Source organism: Hyla sarda, chromosome 6 (genome assembly GCF_029499605.1).
Source record: "Hyla sarda isolate aHylSar1 chromosome 6, aHylSar1.hap1, whole genome shotgun sequence".
In the NCBI taxonomy this organism is placed as follows: domain Eukaryota; kingdom Metazoa; phylum Chordata; class Amphibia; order Anura; family Hylidae; genus Hyla; species Hyla sarda.
The window spans coordinates 218,954,938-218,976,939 of record NC_079194.1 but is presented as its reverse complement, the minus strand read 5'-3'; the positions used below and the strand labels follow the sequence as shown (position 1 = coordinate 218,976,939).

Sequence of the window (22,002 nt, the reverse complement as noted above, 5' to 3'; positions counted from 1 at the left end):
CAGCTTTCTTTGACTCCTTTACCATTTACAAACCCTGCCTATCTTGCTGAAACACAAGGATGTGACCACTCTGAAATCAGCCTTTAAAGCTATTTATCTGGGCAGGCAGACATCCGCGAATAGCACTCCAAAAACGAATGTTGCGCAGAGCTGACGGTGGGGTAGGGTTTCCCAATATCCGGGGTTATAACCTTTCCTGTCTATTCCATCACATACTGGATTGGATCCATGAGACCAGTTATCACTAATTACTCTTTGGTGGTGGACTTCACGTATCCGTGGAGCCTTGCGTCTTGCCTCCATACTCACATTCCACGTCTGCCCACCCATATAAAGCGTTCCTTGGTGGTGAGGGATACCATTCTGACATGGAAAGCTATTCGTAAAGCTTATGGGCTACCTTACCTGCTTCTGGACGTCTCAATCTATGGGGTCATCCAGAATTTCCCCGAGGCAGAGAAAACAGGCTGTTTGAGGGTTGGTGCATGCCGAGGCCAAAAGATGGTTTACCCCGCAGGAATTGCTGGATGAATTCTCTTTCTCTATTCTCTCTCTGCCTTCTCATTTTCTTTAAGTGTCTCTGCTCCTTTCTTTTTGCACCTCACGTCTTCGGGATCTGTCCTCGGACGTCTACCCCTCCTCTTTCGAGGATATGGTAGTGCCACAGTCCAGAAAAGCTTCCCTTTCTGATTTCTACAAATGCTTAATGATCGGCTTTTCAAAGTCTCCACACACACCCTTTTTACCAAATAGGAGACGGTTCTCCAAGATGTTGATGTGCGGGAAAGGATATTGGAGGGCTGGACAAAGGTTTGGGCCAACGTCTTTAATGAACGCTGGTGTGAAACCTTATTAAAAATGATGCATTTTGGTTATTTGGGCTTCAATATCCCAGCCACTTCTAATTTCCCTGAGAGACTAACCTCTTGTTCGAAATGTGATACCCCTAGTTCAGAGTTTCACCATGGTATTTGGTCCTGTCCAATGGTTCTGTCCTTTTGGGGTGATGTTGTAACGTATATCGCCAAGTATTGGAGCGTTCGGGTTCCCTTGTCTCCACAGACCCTTCTGTTCCAGTCTGTTGACCCCTCTGTGGCAGAGGTGGTGGGCCAGCGAAGTGTCCTGAAATTTATACATGTTATCCTCCTAGTGGCTAAACGTATGCTTCTCCGAGACTGGTTTAAACGCTCCATGCTGACTGTAGCTGACGTGGTGGTTGAACTCAAATTTGTTTTTTGTGATCCCATTTTGGAAACTACACCTCTCACGGAATGTAATAAGGGGTGCATAAGGGGTGCAGTGAGCATTAATATATAATTTATTTGGCATATTACCAAAAAAATGATGCAAGTATCGACGAAAATTTACCACTAACATAAAAGTAGAATATGTCACGGAAAAACAATCTCGGAATCAAATTCTTAAGTAAAAGCATCTAAGAATTATTAAAGGGGTGCTCCACCCCTAGACATCTTATCCCCTATCCAAAGGATAGGGGATAAGATGTCAGATCGCCAGAATCCCGCTGCTGGGGACCCCCGGGATCTCCGCTGTGGCACCCCGCTATCATTACTGCACAAAGCACACTCACTCTGTGTGTAATGACCGGCGATACAGGGGCCAGAGCATCGTGATGTCACGGCTCCGCCCCCTCGTGACGTCATAGCCCGCCCCCTTAATGCAAGTCTATGGGAGGGGGCGTGATGGCCGCCACGGCCCCTCCCATAGACTTGTATTTAGGGGGCAGGGCCGTGACGTCACGAGGGGGCGGAGCCATGATGTCATGATGCTCCAGCCCCTGTATCGCAGGTCATTACGCACAGAGCGAGTGTGCTCTGTGCAGTCATGATATTGGGGTGCCGCAGCGGAGATCTCGGGGGTCCCCAGCAGCGGGATCCTGGCGAACTGACATCTTATCCTTATCCTTTGGATAGGGGATAAGATGCTAGGGGCGGAGTACCCCTTTAATGCTTAACCCCTTAAGGACCCATGACGTACCGGTACGTCATGAGTTCGCTCCCATTCTATAACGCAGGGCCACGGCGTGGCCCCATGTCATAGCGGGTCGAGCCTGGCCTCTAACAACGGCCGGGACCCATGGCTAATAGCACGTGGCACTGATCGCGGTGCCGCATGCTATTAACCCTTTAGATGCTGCGTTCAGTTGAACGCCGCGTCTAAAGTGAAACAATGCCGGTTAGCTCAGGGAGCTGTTCGGGATGGCCGCGAGAAACCACTGATCAATGTAAAAGATCAGTGTGTGCAGTGTTATAGCCCCCTATGGGAGCTATAACACTGCAAAAAGTGGGGGGGAAAAGTGGATAAAGATCATTTAACACCTTCCCTATTAAAAGTTTGAATCACCCCCCTTTTCCCATTTAAAAAAAAAAAGTGTAAATAAAAATAAACATATGTGGTATCACCGCTTGCGATAAATAGTGCATTTTTGGTCACTTTTTATCATGAAAAAATAAAACTATCAATAAGTTCTATCAATCCAAAAATGGTACTGCTACAAACTTCAGATCATGACGCAAAAAATGAGCCCTCATACCGCCCCATAAGCGGAAAAATAAAAAAGTTATAGGGGTCAGAATATGACAATTTTAAACTTATAAATTTTTCTGCATGTAGTTATGATTTTTTCAGAAGTACGACAAAATCAAACCTACATAAGTAGGATGTCAATTTAATAGTATGGACCTACAGAATAAAGAGAAGGTGTCATGTTTACCGAAAAATGTACTGTATAGAAACGGGAGCCCCCAAAAGTTACAAAATGGTGTTTTTTTTCTATTTTGTCTCACAATGATTTTTATTTCCGTTTCGCCGTACATTTTTGGGTAAAATTACTGACATCATTACAAAGTAGAATTGGTGGCCCAAAAAATAAGCCATCAGATGGATTTTTAGGTGCAAAATTGAAAGAGTTATAAATGGGAGAAGATAATAGACCTTACTTACAAAGTACAGAGTTCTATTCCATGGGATCTTGTAGAAAATGGCATCTGGCAACCAAAATAAGACCTTGTCACCATGCAAGTGCACCCTAGCCACCCCAGGTCTGTAGTTTTATACCTTGCTATGGACAGGTGACACCTCTCTGTCCAGCCCCTGGGCTGGACAAAGAGGAGAGACAGATGTTGCCCAATTCCTTTGCATACCTTTATATTCGGATTCTCCATCAATTCCTCTTTCTAGGGGTACCTGACATGACCCCCTTATTGTGTACGATTTACCCAGTGCGTACAGTTCAGGCAGGGATCCATACACAATGTGAGGACTCATTTTAAAGGTTTTATGATGAAGAATCCAACCGTATAAGTTATGGGCTGCAGACATACCTCCCTGAAACCATATTTAATAGTTGGAAGATATTGCATTTTCACATCTATTGACACCAGAACCTGCAGACTGTTTGGCTGACAAAGGTGTCGCATTTACCATCCAGGCAAACAGTGTCCATTGATTGGCACAGTCATGTTAATTGCCCCCAACTGGCCACTGTATGCCATAGCTGAGACTGTCATCTCCTTCTATTATGATAAAAAAGGATAGATTCTTTTGGGATGCTAAACTAACACAGATAAGGGTAATGGAATTTACAAGTTGTACATACAGATGGACATTTCTGCACACGGCGATACCACATATGATTATTTTTATTTACACAGTTTTTTTAATGGGAAAAGGGGGGTGATTCAAACTTTTATTAGGGAAGGGTTAAATTATATTTATTAACTTTTTTTTCACTTTTTGTTTTTGCAGTGTTATAGCCTGGCTATAACACTGCACACGCTGATCTTTTACATCGATCTTTGTTATCTCATAGGATAACATTGATCGATGACTCTGCTGCTTGACTGCTCATGCCTGGATCTCAGGCACTGAGCAGTCATTTGGCGATCGGCGACGCTGGAGGCAGGTGAGGACTCTCCTTGTGTTTGGGACGCAGCAATTTCGCCGCAGCGGTCCCGAACAGCCCACTGAGCTAACCGGCAGTACTTTACTTTCACTTTATACCCGGCGATCAGTTTTGAACGCCGCGTCTAAAGGGTTAATAGTGCACGGCACATCGATCAGTGCCACGCGCTATTAGCCACGGGTCCCGGCCGTTGTTAGAGGCCCCGCGTTATAGAACGGGAGCGGACTCAGGCTGTACAGGTACGCCCTAAGTCCTTAAGAGTCTCCTCTGTCCTCCCCTGTATTAATGGCACCTGTTTGAACTTGTTATCAGCATAAAAGACACCTGTCCACAACCTCCAACAGTCACACTCCAAACTCCACTATGGCCAAGACCAAAGAGCTGTCGAAGGATGCCAGAAACAAAATTATAGACCTGCACCAGGCTGGAAAGACTGAATCTGCAATAGGCAAGCAGCTTGGTGTGAAGAAATCAACTGTGGGAGCAATTATTAGAAAATGGAAGACATACACTGATAATCTCCCTCGATCTGGGGCTCAACACGATCTCACCCCGTGGTGTCAAAAAGATCACAAGAACAGTGAGCAAAAATCCCAGAATCACATGGGGGACCTAGTGAATGACCTGCAGGGAGCTGGGACCAAAGTAACAAAGGCTACCATCAGTAACACACTACGCCGCCGGGGACTCAAATCATGCAGTGCCAGACGTATATCCCTGATTAAGCCAGTACATGTCTGGGCCCGTCTGAAGTTTGCTAGAGAGCATTTGGATGATCCAGAAGAGGATTGCGAGAATGTCATATGGTCAGATGAAACCAAAGTAAAAGAAAGAATGAATGGGGCCATGCATCGTGAGATTTTGAATGAAAACCTCCTTCCATCAGCAAGGACATTGAAGATGAAACATGACTGGGCTTTCAGCATGACAATGATCCCAAACACACGACCCGGGCAACAAAGAAGTGGCTTCATAAGAAGCATTTCAAGGTCCTGGAGTGGCCTAGCCAGTCTCCAGATCTCAACCCCATAGAAAAACTTTAGAGGGAGTAGAAAGTCTGTGTTGCCCAGCTACAACCCCAAAACATCACAGCTCTAGAGGAGATCTGCATGGAGGAATGGGCCAAAATACCAGCAAGTGTGTGAAAACCTTGTGAAGACTTACAGAAAACGTTTGACCTCTGTCATTGCCAACAAAGGGTATATAACAAAGTATTGAGATGAACTTTTGTTATTGACCAAATACTTACCGTATATACTCGAGTATAAGCCGACCCGAGTATAAGCCGAGACCCCTAATTTCAACCCAAAATCCCAGGAAAAGTTATTGACTCGAGTATAAGCCTAGGGTGGGAAATACCTCATCCCCCCCTGTCATCATCCAGACCCGTCATTAACATCCTCATCATCATCCCCTTGTCATCATCCCACACATCCCCCCTTCATCATCCCCTTATCATCCCACACATCCCCCCTTCATCATCCCCTTATCATCCCACACATCCCCCCTTCATCATCCCCTTATCATCCCACACATCCCCCCTTCATCATCCCCTTATCATCCCACACATCCCCCCTTCATCATCCCCTTATCATCCCACACATCCCCCCTTCATCATCCCCTTGTCATCATCCCACACATCCCCCCTTCATCATCCCCTTATCATCCCGCACATCCCCCCTTCATCATCCCCTTATCATCCCACACATCCCCCCTTCATCATCCCACACCCCCCCTATCATCCCCACACCCCCCCCTTCATCATCCTCTTCTCATCATTCGCCCTCAGTGGTCTTCAACCTGCGGACCTCCAGAGGTTTCAAAGCTACAACTCCCAGCAAGCCCGGGCAGCCATCGGCTGTCCGGGCTTGCTGGGAGTTGTAGTTTTGAAACCTCCGGAGGTCCGCAGGTTGAAGACCACTGCGGCCTTCAACATCATCCAGCCCCCTCTCACCCCCTTTAGTTCTGAGTACTCACCTCCGCTCGGCGCTGGTCCGGTCCTGCAGGGCTGTCCGGAGAGGAGGTGGTCCGGTGAGGAGGTGGTCCGGGCTGCCATCTTCACCGGGGGCGCCTCTTCTCCGCGCTTCCGGCCCGGAATAGAGGCGTTGCCTTGACAATGACGCAGAAGTACGTTGGCAATGAACGCACCTCTGCGTCGTTGTCACGGCAACGTGACTATTCTGAGGCCGGGCCCGAAGCGCTTAGAAGAGGCCTCCCCGGTGAAGATAGCAGCCCGGAACCACTATGCCACCGGACCACCTCCTCTCCGGACAGCCCTGCAGGACCGGACCAGCGCCGAGCGGAGGTGAGTACTCAGAACTAAAGGGGGTGAGAGGGGGCTGGATGATGTTGAAGGCCGCAGTGGTCTTCAACCTGCGGACCTCCGGAGGTTTCAAAACTACAACTCCCAGCAAGCCCGGACAGCCGATGGCTGCCCGGGCTTGCTGGGAGTTGTAGTTTTGAAACCTCTGGAGGTCCGCAGGTTGAAGACCACTGCGGGTGGGGGAGTTCACTCGAGTATAAGCCGAGGGGGGTGTTTTCAGCACGAAAAATCGTGCTGAAAAACTCGGCTTATACTCGAGTATATACGGTATTTACTTTATATATATTGCAAACTAATTCTTTAAAAATCAGACAATGTGATTTTATGGATTTTTTTTCTCATTATGTCTCTCATAGTTGAGGTATACCTATGATTAAAATAACAGGCCTATCATCTTTTTTAAAGTGGGAGAACTTGCACAATTGGTGGCTGACTAAATGCTTTTTTTCCCCCACTGTAACTGTTGGCCAAACAGTTATCTCTCCTGTTTTCCCCATGCACATGACTGTTAGGCACAGCCCAGCGTATTGCCTATGGGAGGGGTAAACTGTGGCCAGACTGCTCTGGCGCCAGCTTATCCCTCCCTGAACAAAAGAGTTGGGCGACTAAAGTCCAGAACACCCTTCCCTTCTCTGAAACAACAATCAAACGCTGGTGAAGAGTCGGGAAGCCACCATGCAGTGACAGGGCAGAAAAGCCAAACAACCAGCAGTGGCAGGGCAGAAAATTTTAGTATAAGGTGTATGGGCATAAAGGAGAACTCCAGGCAAATGAAATTACCTTTATATAGCTGAACATGTTAAAGTTATATAACTTTGCACAGGTGTATTCTTTGTTGAGCATATAACCTGTTTCTCTAAGCTATTCCTCCAGGCAGGAAGTCCAGTAGTTTTTAGCACACATGCTGACTGTCATTTACTTGTAGACATCAGATGACTTTGCAATGTCAGACTCTCTTCTCCTCAGCTATCAGAGATGGTCTGTTTAGTTTCTGAAGGCAGCACTCAGCCACCTCCTGCACAAACCAGGGAGTTTACCTGGATTTTCAATGGCTGTTTATGGGAGCTTTGGGGGTCCAATATGAGCTGTGATGTCTTATGGAGTCATGGTAAGCACACACACACACACGCATATATATATATATATATATATATATATATATAAAGTTTTTATTTTTAACTTTTGAACAGATTTCTCCTTTAATCCTCTTGGACATGGAGTTTACCAGAGCTTCACAGGTTGCCACTGGAGTCCTCTTCCACTCTTCCATGAAGACATCACAGAGCTGGTGGCTATTAGAGGCTTGCACTCCCCCTTTAGGCCCCCTAAGTCACACTACATAGGTGACACATATCTCTCTGTACAGGATGTAGCAATATGGCTACATCCTGTACAATAAGTTTACACTGAAGTGTATAGGGCTGCCACATTTGTGACAGAGCTTCAACTTAGCTTGGTAGAAAATTAGGATATGGCCTTTTGAGGAAGGCTGAAGATGAAATATGTGTAACCCTCTTATTACCTGAACATCCATGTTTTACAATAAACATTCAGGCTCCTTGTTTTTTCTGGGGAATATCCATGACCTTGCCATCCCGTCATAACCACATCATGATATAACACACAGAGAGTGACTCATTATGGATCATAATGGTCAAAGTTTTGCCAGCCAGGCTTAGTCATTAACAATTCGTGCAGATGAGATCAAGCCCCTCTTGCCGAACAAACTGCCTTAAAGCCCATCTTCAGCAGGAGCTAAACCACCTAAGTCTTAAAGGACACATATCATTACCCTGCCACTGAAGACAAACCACATCCTATTGTAACCAACCTGCCGGGCTGTTGTAAGCAACCACACAGTCCCCCTCCCCCTTTCCTCTCAAACCACAGAGAGGTCCTGCCTCTCTACCCAAAAAGACAGATCAACTTCTCTACCATCTACATTTATCGACCTTTCACTTTATTTAAAAGCCTCAAGGAGACGTTGTTGTAATGTGCCGTCTGCAGAGTTAGGAAACAAGGGTATCCTACTTTCCCTAGAAGTGACATTTCCATAACTTCTCCTAAGAGCTGTCACAACTAGAGGTGCAACCGGACCAGTCCCTGCACCTCTGTCTTCAACATTACCCTCATTGCCAGTCATATCACCACTTTCTGTAAGAACTTCTGGTCACATCACCACCACCCCCCAACAATATTATCCCTGGTCGCCACTCCACCACCCCCAATAACATTAGCCCTGGTCACATCACCACCACCCCCAATAACAACATCACCACCACTCCCACTAACATTGTCCCAGTTCACATCACCACCAATCCCAATCTCATTGTTTCCATTAACATTACACCACCCCCTATAACACTGTCCCTGGTCACATCACTTCCATCACTTCACCAGTCATACACCCAAAACCCCATCCACTCCTTCATTTACACTGGCTAGACCAACAACATGTACATTGCAGGATGATGATAATTGTGACGGATCCTAGAGTCACCCTACCTACTTGGATGGACTTTAGGACATCACTATTTGTACCCCTCAGTTGATGTGGGCCAGTGACTTAAAGCTCAGAGTTAAAATACTTTTATTTACTGTTTTCATACACTTTCTGCACACAGTCCACTTTCTGTGCACAATACACCTTTTTGCACACTGTCGACCTTTTGCACACTGTCGACCTTTTGCACACTGTCCACCTCCTTTACACAATACACCTTTTGCACATGGTTCACATTTTGCACACGGTCTACTTTTTGCACACAGTTCACCTTTTGTACAATACACTAATTCTACACATGCTTCTCCTTTTTGCACACAGTCCAACTTCTGCACACCTCCTACTTTTGCACTCAAGGCACTGTATATGGGGAGCTAACCACCTTTATTGCATTATCTCCCAGACTCGCTGTCACCTGTATTGTCTTTACTGACCCTTCCCCCTGTGATGTCCTTCCTATAAAAGAAGACACTTGTTCCACAATAAAGAGTTGTGATTTTATACCTGAAGACTGGTGTTGCCTGGTTCTTTGAGTACAAGGATGCAATAATCTCTAGTTCTGCCTGGGGATATTGCCTGCAATATGCTGGGGCTTGTCATCCAGAAGGAGAAGTCACTTTTGGCGGAGTCAGTCCGTCACAATTGGTGGCAACGGTGGGATCTGACTTCTCCAGGATCGACACTGAGACCAGCCCAGCTGGGGGAGATACAGCCGCTGGCTTGACCCCGGTCTCAGCAACTTACCCTGGCGAGGAAGAGCCTGTAAGGATGGAGGATTTCCGAAGAGAGGTGCAATGGTTCCTGGGTCTCTTCAAAGATCCTCCACGAGAGAGTGTGAACAATGTCCTTACACAGCTGACACAACTCCGTATAGCGAAGCTGCAGTATGCCATGGAAGAGATGTCCATGCAAGAGATAGCCTTAATTCGCTTGCAGCTTTGGGAAGTTGTTCTTGAGGAGTCAGTGAGAAGCCGAGCACAAGTCCTGCCCACCCCAGAACAGCGCTTCAGGGAACAGGTCCACTTGCGGCTTCGCCACCTCAGACAGCAACCCACGAGCAGCGAAATGGTTAAGTTGCACAGATTGGTGCAGAAAGAAATGGAGCTCGAGGCTCATTACCGTGCCCTGTACTGGTGGGCAAGCTGCAGGCAGTCGGAGCCAAACACAGCCTGTTCTCTGGAAGGGACAGACTTCGGCTGGCCTGGTCTATTGTGGGATGCATTTGAGGAGCGGTACAACTTTGGCCGTACCGAGGCATACAGACTCTGGGACATCCAGGACAAGTGAAGAGAGATGCTGCCGCAGTCGGAGGTGCCAGACCTGGAACCGGATCTATCTTGGCTGACGTATCAGGAATGGTACCTCGAGGAAGACTACCTGTCCTTGTTTGAGGGGGATTTCTACGGTCACGAGCCATATACAGCTGAGGAAACCAGCACAGATGAGATGGCTGGTCTCTGTCTTCCCCTTCCCCTGGATTGCACACCGGACCGCGACGCTCTAGCAGTATCCGGTCAGGACACTAGGGTGGAAGCGCCGGCATTAGGGCTGAGTTCTGCTACACTCTGTCCAGCATCAGACACCAGTGCCAGCTCTACAGCTACAGAGGGGTCAGTGATCCCTGTACCAGTCCACCCTGGATCGCAGGCAGTTGGCCTGGATCCACAGAGACTGTTTAACAGCACAGGAGCAAACACAGACGGTGCAGCTTCCCAAATGGAGAATTTTACGCCGGGAGATGCAGCGGTCGGCTCATCTGCCCAGCGCAAGAGGTTGCAACCGGATGAGGAGGCAGTTGACCTACCTCTCCACCTACTGAACACAGCCCCGGCTGAAGCACTGGCTTCAGGGCAGAGTCCTACTATACTCTGCTCAACAACGAATACTGCAGCTACAGAGGGAATCGTGATCCCTACACTGGTACAGCCGGGATCACAGGCTGTCGGCCTGGATCCCCAGCGGCTGTTTAATGGTACTGGTGAAAGCACAGTTGGTGCAGCTCCCCCACTGCAGAATTCCATATTGGGACATGGAGTGGTCGGTTTACCTCCCCAGCGCCAGACATTGCAAACAGGTGAGAAGGTAGTCGACCTTCCTCTCCCCCTAGTGATCACTTCTCCGGCTGAAGTGCCGGCATGAGGGCAGAGTTTTGCTACAATCTGCCTAGCACTGAAGACTGCCGGCAGGTCTGCAGTTACAGATGGGACTGTGGTCCCTGCATCGGTCCAGTCAGGATCCCAGACGGTTGACCCGGATCCCCAGCGGCTGTGGAACAGTACAGGGGCTGGCACAGTCGTTGCGGCTCCTCAGTGGCAGATATTGCAACCGAGTGAGGAAGCAGTTGGCCCCCTGCCCCTTCAACTGGTGACAGATGGAGTTTTCCTTTGGGAAATGTTGCTTGGGAGGGGATCGGAAGCTAGCCTCCTCCCCACAGACTACCGGCCAGGCCAGGCCTTCCCCCTCCCCTGGCCGGGGAGGGGGGGAAAAGCAGAATTTTTTTTAGAGGGAAGCCCCAGTAAGCTTCATACAGGGTTTGCTGGTATTGGATTCCATTGTGGCCGCACACCCCAACCAAGAGGAGGACCAGGACAACTGCGTCTGGTGGTAGAAGCCCGGACAGCCCCAAGTGGATCCGTTGGGATCGCATCGGGTCTGCCGTTTTATTAGGGGGAGCCCTGTGACGGATCCTAGAGTCACCCTACCTACTAGGATGGACTTTAGGACATCACTATTTGTACCCCTCAGTTGATGTTGTCCAGTGACTTAAAGCTCAGAGTTAAAATACTTTTATTTACTGTTTTCATACACTTTCTGCACACGGTCCACTTTCTGTGCACAATACACCTTTTTGCACATGGTCTATCTTTTGCACACTGTCGACCATTTGCACACTGTTCACCTCCTTTACACAATACACCTTTTGCACATGGTTCACATTTTGCACACGGTCCACTTTTTGCACACAGTTCACCTTTCGTACAATACACTAATTCTACACATGCTTCTCCTTTTTGCACACAGTCCAACTTCTGCACACCTCCTACTTTTGCACTCAAGGCACTGCATATGGGGAGCTAACCACCTTTATTGGATTATCTCCCAGACTCGCTGGGTACAAGGATGCAATAATCTCTAGTTCTGCCTGGGGATATTGCCTGTGATATGCTGGGGCTTGTCATCCGGAAGGAGAAGTCACTTTTGGTGGAGTCAGTCCGTCACAATAAGATCTGTACTTTATGTAATAGTTGTCCATTTAGCCTCAGCATTCCGGGAAACCAGGCTTGTTACAACCTCTGCTGGCCCTTCAAGAGACCAAGCAGGCTCCTTACCCAGGCTATAAGCAGCCCCAACCCTGTTCTTATTTATGCACTCCCCTTCATTAGCATTACTCCAAGCATTATCAGGGCACCGCAATAAATTGAGCAGCGCCAATGCAACAACATTTTTCCACTACAGCCCTAGAGTCTGCCACTGCCCACCACTGGGTTGCCCTCACTGTCCAGCCTTCTGGCCGATGCCTTCCCTGCTTCATCCCTTCTAATACAAACAGGGATAGAGCTCAGCACCCTTTTGATATTTGCAGTCTTCCTGCACCTGTCCACTACAGGAGACGGGCTGGATAACGGGGCTTGCACAATAAGCCAACCCTACATCTGACTCAGGGAGGGGGATGTAGATGTAACTCATTGCTTCTTGCTGCTTTGGCTTGGCCTTCTTTTTATCACCCGGCCCCCTCCTCGGGAGTTTGCCCACAAATCCAAAGTTCTGAAGGCACACTGGGGATTATGTCACTAACCTCCCTTCCTCATGCCTGGAAACACACTTTACCCCAGGTGAAGACCCCAGGTGAATTTTCCTTAAAGCTAAGGAAAGCAGGAGCCAAAACACAGCCTCAGCTGAACAGGACCCAGTTACTTTGAGCTGCACTTACTATTCTGCAGGTGGAGTTGCTGTTTACATACATTACTTTTCCTGAGTTACATCCTGCATTATGCTCCAGAGCTGTACTCCCTATTCTGCTATCGCAGTCATGGTGAACATAGAGGAATTATGGTATATTGGTCCTGATTTTGAAGTAGCATTCAAAGACTAAGAAAACAATTTTTTCTAAATATTGTTGTGCCACCCATGAGATGGCTGGAAAAAGCTTGTGAACAGCTTGTTACCCACTAAATAATGAGCAGCACAGAAGGTTAGACAATGTGTCATTTTATCTGCCATATGATGGCTGGTGATCGTATCATTTCAGGGGTAAAGGTATAGGAATATGGCACAGACCCTCCTTCCCCAGCTGCTGGGCCTCATAGCAGTCACACAGAAGCTGCAAATACTTGATATATGATAAAACCAGGAACTATTGATAGTATTCAAAATATTGGACAGACTAGATGAGCCAAATGGTTCTTATCTGACGACATATTCTATGTTTCTATGTTTGATGCAACATAAGGTACAATAACCTGGAATTTTAATAAATACTGATAATGTAATTTCTTTTATTAGGGATTTATTCCTTTTTTTATTTAAAAAATAAAAATTGAAAAAAGCAAAACAATTATGAAATAAATAAAAACAATTCTAATTCTTAATGAATACTTAATGTTTCTAGCAGTATTGTGTAACAGTTTAATCATCTATCAGCACTCTGTTCGCAGCACCTTATGTATGTGAAATTTGTTAAAGGGGTTTACCTGACCCTTGCATCCACAGAATATGCAAAGAATATCTGATTTCACCTCTAGGATCTCACATCTTAGAAAAATGGGGGTACTCTAACCTTTGATCCAACAGGTGGGACGGCTTGCACAACCATCTATTCAATTCATTCCCATCTGGGTGTGTCAGTTGCCTTATCTGATGTAAAAGGGTACCCCTCTTCTTTCAAGATGTTGGTGGTTTTAAAGGGGTACTCCGCCCCTAGAAATCTTATCCCCTATCCAAAGGATAGGGGATAAGATGTCAGATCGCCGGGGTCCCGCTGCTGGGGACCCCGGGGATCGCTGCTGCAGCACCCCGCTATCATTACTGCGCAGAGCGAGATCGCTTTGCACATAATGACGGGCAATACAGGGGCCGGAGCATCGTTACATCACGGCTCCGCCCCTCGTGACGTCACGGCCCGCCCCCGTAAATACAAGTCTATGGGAGGGGGCGTGGCGGTCGTCACGCCCCCTGCCATAGACTTGCATTAAGGGGACGGGCCATGATGTCATGAGGGGCGGAGCCGTGACGTCACACTGCTCCAGCCCCTGTATCGCCTGTCATTACGCACAGAGCGAACTTGCTCTGTGCAGTAATGATTGCGGGGTGCCACAGTGGCGATCCCCGGGGTCCCCAGCAGCGGGACCGCGGCGATCTAACATCTTATCCCCTATCCTTTGGATAGGGGATAAGATGCCAGGGGCGGTGTACCCCTTTAAAGGTGGCCCAACCTATCCTAAATATGTGTAATATATGTCTTAAAAAAAAAAAGAGCAAATCATGAAAACAATAGAAAAAGAATGTAACAAAAGAATATTCACTAATCCCTACCAAAATAGTGCAAAGCATTCAGTAGACTCCTGTTGGGTTGACATTATCTGGATGTCTTTAAGTGTAATATTTGTCTTTGAAAAGAGGCAATTTCTCCCGATGTGGCACTCTAGTTTTCAGAGGAATCCTCTGCCTCTTCGGTCGAACCATCACTCTCCAGATCTGGGCGTCGGCGGGAGGATAGAGTCTTCTTTGGAGAAGCCACACGAGTAATATCTCGGGAGGGAGGTAGAAGGCTGGTGGTTGCAGGGTGTGTAATGGAACAGGCAGATAACTGAGCAACACTGAAATAAGAGGAGAAGCATGAGCACAGCCACTCTAAAAATGCTTCCAGGATGAGAAAAGGGGTCTGATTTTTATATGTAGAAGCAGCACCACTCTTGTTCATGGACTATTTCTGGTACTGCAGTTCAGCCTTATTCAAATAGATTGTAATACCTGACACAGTAAATGAACAAATGTGCTGTTGCTAGAAAAATTCTTACATTCCCAAGGAAGTGCTATTAAACTCAACTTTTATTATGTTTATCTAAAACACTAAAATATTGTGATACCTATACACAAACTAAAACACCAAAGGACTCCATATAGAGTAGAAATTATACATGTAATAAATAACCAATATCTGGACCAATACCAGCTACATACAAAAGAACGCAAATGTAAATGTCCAACTATAGGGTAGTTGGCAAGTAAGTAGGTGTCAAAATATAACCTTTTGACACCTATTGTGCCCCTATGCTCCTAAATGTTGCTATGTTGCTGGAAAAAGTAAGCCCCTTGTTTCTTAGCCTGGTCAGGAACGATACAACAGAAACCTAGGTCTTCTCCACTTACATTTTGTCAAGCTCCTTATCCAGAACTTCATCAACTAACAAATCAGCTTTATCCGGTAAAGCACCTGTAAAGACAATAAAAATAATAACAGTAAAAATACAACTAGATGGCCTAGACAAATAGAATATCCTGCACAAAATTTAGGAGGGTGATGCTTCTCCTTCACTATTTTCTTAGAATAGTGCCGCTTGTATAGTTGACATGTAAAAAAGTGACGTGTTTCGGCTGCTGTATGCAACCTTAGTCTGTGTACAGCAGCCAAAACGCATCACTTTTGTACATGTCGGTATCTTGTGAATAAAGGAATTAATGCATCGAATCTGCGCTGGACTACGCTTCTGTTGTTGTAATTTTATTATTGGATTTTATTTGTATAGTATTATAGGGGATGCTGCATAAATGAAAAAAGTGTGTTGCCACCTATTCACACTAGGTAGATCTGGTGCGTTTTAAAGTGAGGACTCAAAACTCACTGAATCATAGACAGTTTCAGGCAAGAAAAAACGCAACACAATTTTTATAATTTTCTGTAGTGCTTCTTTTAGTTATTTCTTTGTATCACAAGGTTAACAATGGAAATAGTAGCAAAGACATATCATATTCACCCAGGTGCACCAAACTATCGGACGCGCTGATCACTTTCAGTAGCCTACTTCTTATCATCACAGCCAGAACAGAAAGTCTTAAAGGGGTGCTCCAATGCAAGAAATCTTATCCCCTATCCACAGGATGGAGTATAAGTGTCTGATCGCAAGGGGTCCAAACGGAGGCACCCCCGAGATCTCCTGCCCAGCACCCCAATTCTCTCCATGCACAAACGAATACGAATCGGCGGCCAAAACGCCCCTCCATGTATCTCGTTTGTGTATCTCTGGCTCTCCCATAGAGATACATGAAAGGGTGTGTGTCGGCCACCGCATTGTGCATGGAAAAAACACCACAAAATAGGAAAAAAAAATGTTTAACATAAAAATTTTATTTAAACAATATGTCATTTTTTGAGCCAACATTTCCCTTAAGCATAAAAGACACAGAAAATGTGTAGCCAAACAAGACAGCAAGGGGGTTTGCAATGTTATATAAGCCAACAAGGCAAACAGCATAAACTGCTCAGTACTACTCTATAATGTGCTCTATGCTGCTGCTGCTTCTGAGGGTGTACTATAGAGACAGGAGAAGAGCAGGATCTCCTCTCTTCTGTGTGAGCGTGTGTGCGTGCGCAGTGAATGGGAGCCATCATAGCAGCTAGCCTCAGTTTTCTGCTTCCTCCTAACCTTACCCTTTTCATGAAATAATCTGATCTCTTCAGATATGTTTACACAATGGCCCTAATTTACAAAGAGTGTTGTGTAGTTTTCTTTGTGGGTTTTAATTCCCTACAATTTTTTTTCCACGGTATTTACTAAGGTTTCCTTACATTTTGCACTTTTACACATGCTCTGATCTGTGGGGTTTTCCTCAGCTCAAATCCACTAAATTTTCTATGGAAACCTTAAAAAATATGTTGTTTTCTTGTGAAAATGTCGGGGACATGCTCCCTTTTCGGCAGCCACACCTACTTTGACCAACGACCACGCCACTTTTTCGGGGTTTCTGAGTAAAATGGAGAGTTAGTCGGGTTTTATTTAAATTCTGGCGCAGGCAAAACAAAACATGTCAGGTTTTCAATAGCAAACCAGGGCCAATGTCTTTTAAAACAGATTTCACATTCTCTATGCTGAAACGTGCATGCATGTGAATTTAGTTTCCACACCACATTCACAAGCAGTGGAAATTTCTGCAGAACATTTGCCATGGAAATAAATTGGCAATCACTTTTTAGGCAGAAACACCAAGCATTTACCCAAATGAATGACAATAGGCCTAGTACCTATGTGTATCTGCTGTCAATCTGTTGCACACTCAATAATGCAAATCCATTGCACAGGTGTGGTAGAAATTTAAGTGTCAACTTCAGGATTTTGCCATATTTTGCTAATTATTTTTATATGTTAGTAGTTATCTTGAAATAGAATGTTGCTCTAACTTCAGATATTTAATCTTGATTCTTTCATAAATTTTGCAGCCTGTTTCTAGAATCAGATCCTACTTATGTTGGGGTGTCCCCCCCTGTAATACATGCTGGACATGTGGTCTGTGTTCAGACTTGTACACAGCCTATGCAGTTTTTGTGTGCTTTTATAATGGAGAAAGTTTTTTCGCCTTGCATTCACAAAACAAATTAATGATAATATATATATATATATATATATATTTTTTTTTTTTTTTTTTTCCAGCACAAAATGGTGTCCATAGGCTTTGATCATGTGAATTAGTTTTCTCTCTGCTGTACTGATTCTATCTGTGAATTAAGGGGGGGGGGGGGGTAGGAGTCTGATAAGTGGAGAAAGGCATTTTTCTGTCGTTTTTCTATCCTTATCTGTACTACTGATTTACAGACAGTTGTTTATAATCGGTGGTACACATAAATTGCTATTTTAACTTTTACAGTAAAAGTTTCATATGAAGTCAGACTATGATATCATCCTGTATGCACGACTGTCCACTTGATATCTCACTCAAGTTCCTGGTAGGGATTTAGCCTTGGCAAACAGGTGCTATAACAGTAAAAGCAAGAAAGAGGAAATAAAACATGAGACATCTCCCAAATAGCTTTAGCATAATAGTTGCAGAGATGGCTCCAAGCTAAGAATAACCAAAAGTATGTACTTTGAAGTAGGTTGTAGAAGGGTGGCTGTGTGCCTGCATCAACCAATGAACAGTCTGCATGTATGTTTTCCATATGTATTAGCCATAGCACTCTCAAACCTTTTAGTTTATTGTGCACTTCATGGTGCTCCTAAAGGTGCTCCAGTGAAAAACTTTTTTTTTTTTTCAAATCAACTGGTGCCAGGAAGTAAAACAGATTTGTAAATGACTTCTATTAAAAAATCTTAATCCTTCCAGTACTTATCAGCTGCTGTATAATACAGAGGAAGTTGTGTAGTTCTTTACAGTCTGACCACAGTGCTCTCTGCTGACACCTCTGTCCATGTCAGGAACTATCCAGAGCACGAGAGGTTTGCCATGGGGATTTGCTCCTACTCTGGACAGCTTATAACATAGACAGAGGTGTCAGCAGAGAGCACTGTGGTCAGACAGAAAAAAATAACTACCTATGTAGTATACATCAGCTGATAAATGGAAGGATTAAGATTTTTTAATAGAAGTAATTTACAAGGGAATGGGGTTCTAGGGGCCTTTTCTGCTGGGCGGATCTGGTTGACCCTCTCTCACGTTCTCTCCTGCCCTTTGACCAGTTGATGAGTCGTTGGGATCTCCCCTCATCTGAGCGCTTTCGCTACCTGCAGTTGCGACATTATATGTCATCTCTGCATGGGTCTACCGTGGTGTCCTTGCCTACTGGGTTTGAAAGGTTATGCCGTGGTGTGCCTCAGGCGAGGGGACTTCTCTATGACATCTATTCCTTGCTTCTCCATCCTACTGGGGGAGCCCCACCGACGCACCGATATATGGGTCGCTGGGAGGAGGCTCTCAACACTACTATTGCCCTCCCTCAGTGGCAGGCTATTTGGGAGAGGGCTTCTAAGGCTTCGATTTGTACAGCTTATAAAGACACTCAGTATAAGTTGATTATGGGCTGGTATCATACTCCAGAATTATTGAATAGACTTAACCCTGATATTCCTCCTCAGTGTTGGCGGTGTGGGGTGGGACTGGGCACAGTGTTCCATATATTTTGGTCTTGCCCCCTATTAACGGATTATTGGAAAAGGGTGCAGAGATTGCTGTATGATGTGTTAGGTATATTGGTCCCCTTGGACCCCCTTATTTACCTCCTCCATCTTTCTCACCCCTCCTTATCTAAGAAGCCTTTTAAGCTCTTCCAACATGTTGTTCTGGCTGCCAAAACCCTATTAGCCAAGCATTGGAAGAGGACTCTCCCCCCTCCTGAGTCAGAATTGTTAGCACATATCTGAGAGATGCGTTCCTTGGAATTCTTGACTGCTTCTCTCAAGAATTCAATCCCCTTATTTCTTTCGGTCTGGGAGCCCTGGGATCGTTATACTGATAGGCAACCGCCTTGATATTCCTCTCTTTCATTTTCTCTCTCTCTCCCCCCCCCCCTCCTTCTCTATCCCATTTCTCTCTTGTACCTTTTGTGGTTGTTCTATGTTTGTCTTTGTGTGTCGCTGCTTGTCTTCCCTACCCCCATCCTCTCCTTTTTGTATGTGGACTTTGTCGTCTTGTCGTCTGTGTTTGGTGGTATGTGGTAGCCCATGCATATGTGTCCCATATGCTTTGTGTTATGGTCTTGGTAGCATCATGGTTTTGTGCCGGAGGCTTTCTCCAGTTTGTCTACGGTATCATTGTGTGCCTCGGCAGTACTTTTTGTTGGGTTCTGATCCCTGTTCTGCTATTTGTTGCTGGGCCTCGGCCCTGGTACTGTTATTGTAACCCGCGCCAGGTGTTGGGCCTGGCCGCCGTGATGTTTCTTACTTACCTTGCTTTTGTATTAATGTCCTTGCAAAATTTTTAAATAAAAATTACAGTAAAAAAAAAAAAAAAAAAGTTGTAATTTACAAATCTGATTACCTTTCTGGAGCCAGTCAGTTCCACCGGCATACCCTTTTAACCCCTTAAGGACATAGCGCTTTTCCGTTTTTGTACTTTTTGTTTTTTCCTACTTACATTTTAATAATCATAACCCTTTCAATTTTGCACCTAAAAATCCATATGATGGCTAATTTTTTGCTACACCAATTCTACTTTGTAATGACATCAGTCATTTTACCCAAAAATCTATGGTGAAACGGAAATAAAAAATCATTGTGCAACAAAATGGAAGAAAAAACGCCATTTTGTAATTTTGGGGGCTTCCTTTTCTACGCAGTATATTTTTCGGTAAGAATTACACAATATGTTTATTCTGTAGGTCCAAACAATTAAAATGATACCCTACTTATATAGGTTTGATTTTGTCGTACTTCTGAAAAAAATCATAACTACATGCAGGAAAATTTATACGTTTAAAATTGTCCTATTCTGACCCCTATAACTTTTTTTATTTTTCCACGTATGGGGGGCTAATTTTTTGCACCGTGATCTGAAGTTTTTATCATTATATTTTTTATTTGATCTGACTGTTTGATCGCTTTTTATTCATTTTTTTAATGGTATAAAAAGTGACCAAAAATATGCTATTTTTATATTTTAATGTTACGTTTTTTCTTCCGTCACAAATAACGTCCGTTATTCATAATGGGCTAGAACGGATCATAACGGATATTCAAAAAAATCCCATAGAAATGAATGGGATTTTGTAACGGCCGTTTTTAAGGGTTTTATAACGGAAGCTTCTAGCGGATCTTTTAACGGAGCAACTTCATAGTGTGAAAGCAGCCTTACCCCCGTTTTGGGTCCAAGTTGTAATATTTTTTTTTACATTTCCCAGCTGTTCTACATTACAATGTTTAATTTTCTTTTGGGAAATGTTCCCTATATGATATCAAGCACTTAATAACTTTAGATTATCTGACAGATCTCCGTGATGGTTGCAAGCTATAGAAAAAACTGACCCACAGCCCCCTTCTGAGTGACAGCGGGCATGAGAACTTTTTAATTTCACATGTTTTTTTTCTCACTCTGCTCATTTTCAGATCCTTTGTGTCCATTCTTTTTAAGTAGATGGAATCTCCCATTCCTATTCAAGCCTGATCAAGTCCAGGAAATCTCTCTTTCACTACACAGGTGACAATCGACTAAAAGAGATCAACAGAGGCTTGTTATGACGTTGGGCCCAGCTGCGTTGAACGTGAGCCGCACACTGTTACATCTGCAGCAGACTGTCAGGGAGATTTGTGCTGCTTCACATCTGACACATTAAACTTGTGCAGAAAAGGGATTAAATGTGAAAGATTGTCAGAGATAAAGAAATAAAAAAAGTCCTTCACGTTGGGTTTGACGGGTTTACCGCACATTAATACAGATCAAAGCAGCGCTGGTATCTGCTAAGAGCTTACATGGGATGTTCTCGCTAAAAAGAAACTTCTGCTACATGAAAGGATAATTTGTCATCAAAATATTGAAATAGGTTACTTCTCAACATGGAATATTTTATTTTCTGAAAATGGGAGGGGCTAAATGCCTCAGTTTGTCAGTTATACGTACGAACATATAGTTAAAAGACTTAAACTTGAAACAATGAAAGCAATTTAACCCCTTGGCAACATCCGGTATCCAAGTATGGCAGATGTGCACTGGGAAAATATGCATCAATACACTGTGGGTATCCGCTGTCTTTAGCAGTGGACACCCGCTGTAAGTGATCAGTATTAGAGTTACCTCTGATGTCGGTCTGATGTCCCCTTGATGCCAATAGCACCCATGGCATCTAGGTGGCTCAAAGTCAAATTCTGACCCCGTTCAGCCCTGATCAGCTGTCATGGTAGCAAGGGGCATTCTGAAGGCCTCCTTATAATAAAAAAAAAACAACTCTTATAACTGGGGATGTTGGTGTGGTGGTGTTCAGAACTAACCAATCACATTCAAACTCATGTTAAATAGAAGTCATTTTACACCTGCCATCATTTAAAGTTACTCTAGATCAGTGTTTTCCAACCGTTTTGGGCTTGGGGCACCCCTCGGAATTTTTTTTTCCGCGGGGCACCCCTACCGAAGTTGACGAGCAAAAACAAACAAAAAAACCGCAATGCACAATATCTTTTTATTTGTGGGTATCTAGATTACAGCACTGCTTTAGGCAGCAATTCACAAATGAGGTCTTCTCTAATCTGCATCGTTCGCTTTTCTTCTCCATCTGGTCCAGGCCATCATGAAAATTTCTTCCACTTTTTTTTACATGGGTGACAGGGGGGGTGT

General features: G+C 44.9%; 1 protein-coding gene across 8 annotated transcripts in view; it reads right to left on the bottom strand.

Moving 5' to 3' along the window:
• Positions 1 to 14,135: 14,135 nt before the first annotated feature.
• The window catches only part of CSTPP1 (centriolar satellite-associated tubulin polyglutamylase complex regulator 1), a 173,628-nt gene continuing 165,761 nt past the window's right edge, over positions 14,136 to 22,002 (bottom strand). For 3 of the 8 annotated variants that reach the window (XM_056526459.1, XM_056526460.1, XM_056526458.1), the window contains 2 exons: positions 15,121 to 15,184; positions 14,139 to 14,567 (listed from right to left, as the gene is read on the bottom strand). In XM_056526459.1, coding sequence (XP_056382434.1) covers positions 14,393 to 14,567; positions 15,121 to 15,184 — 239 coding nt within the window. In that variant the 3' untranslated portion in view covers positions 14,139 to 14,392. Of the gene's footprint in view, positions 14,568 to 15,120; positions 15,185 to 22,002 lie in introns of all 8 variants that reach the window. The other 5 variants (XM_056526462.1, XM_056526463.1, XM_056526461.1 and 2 more) reach the window with 4 other exon arrangements.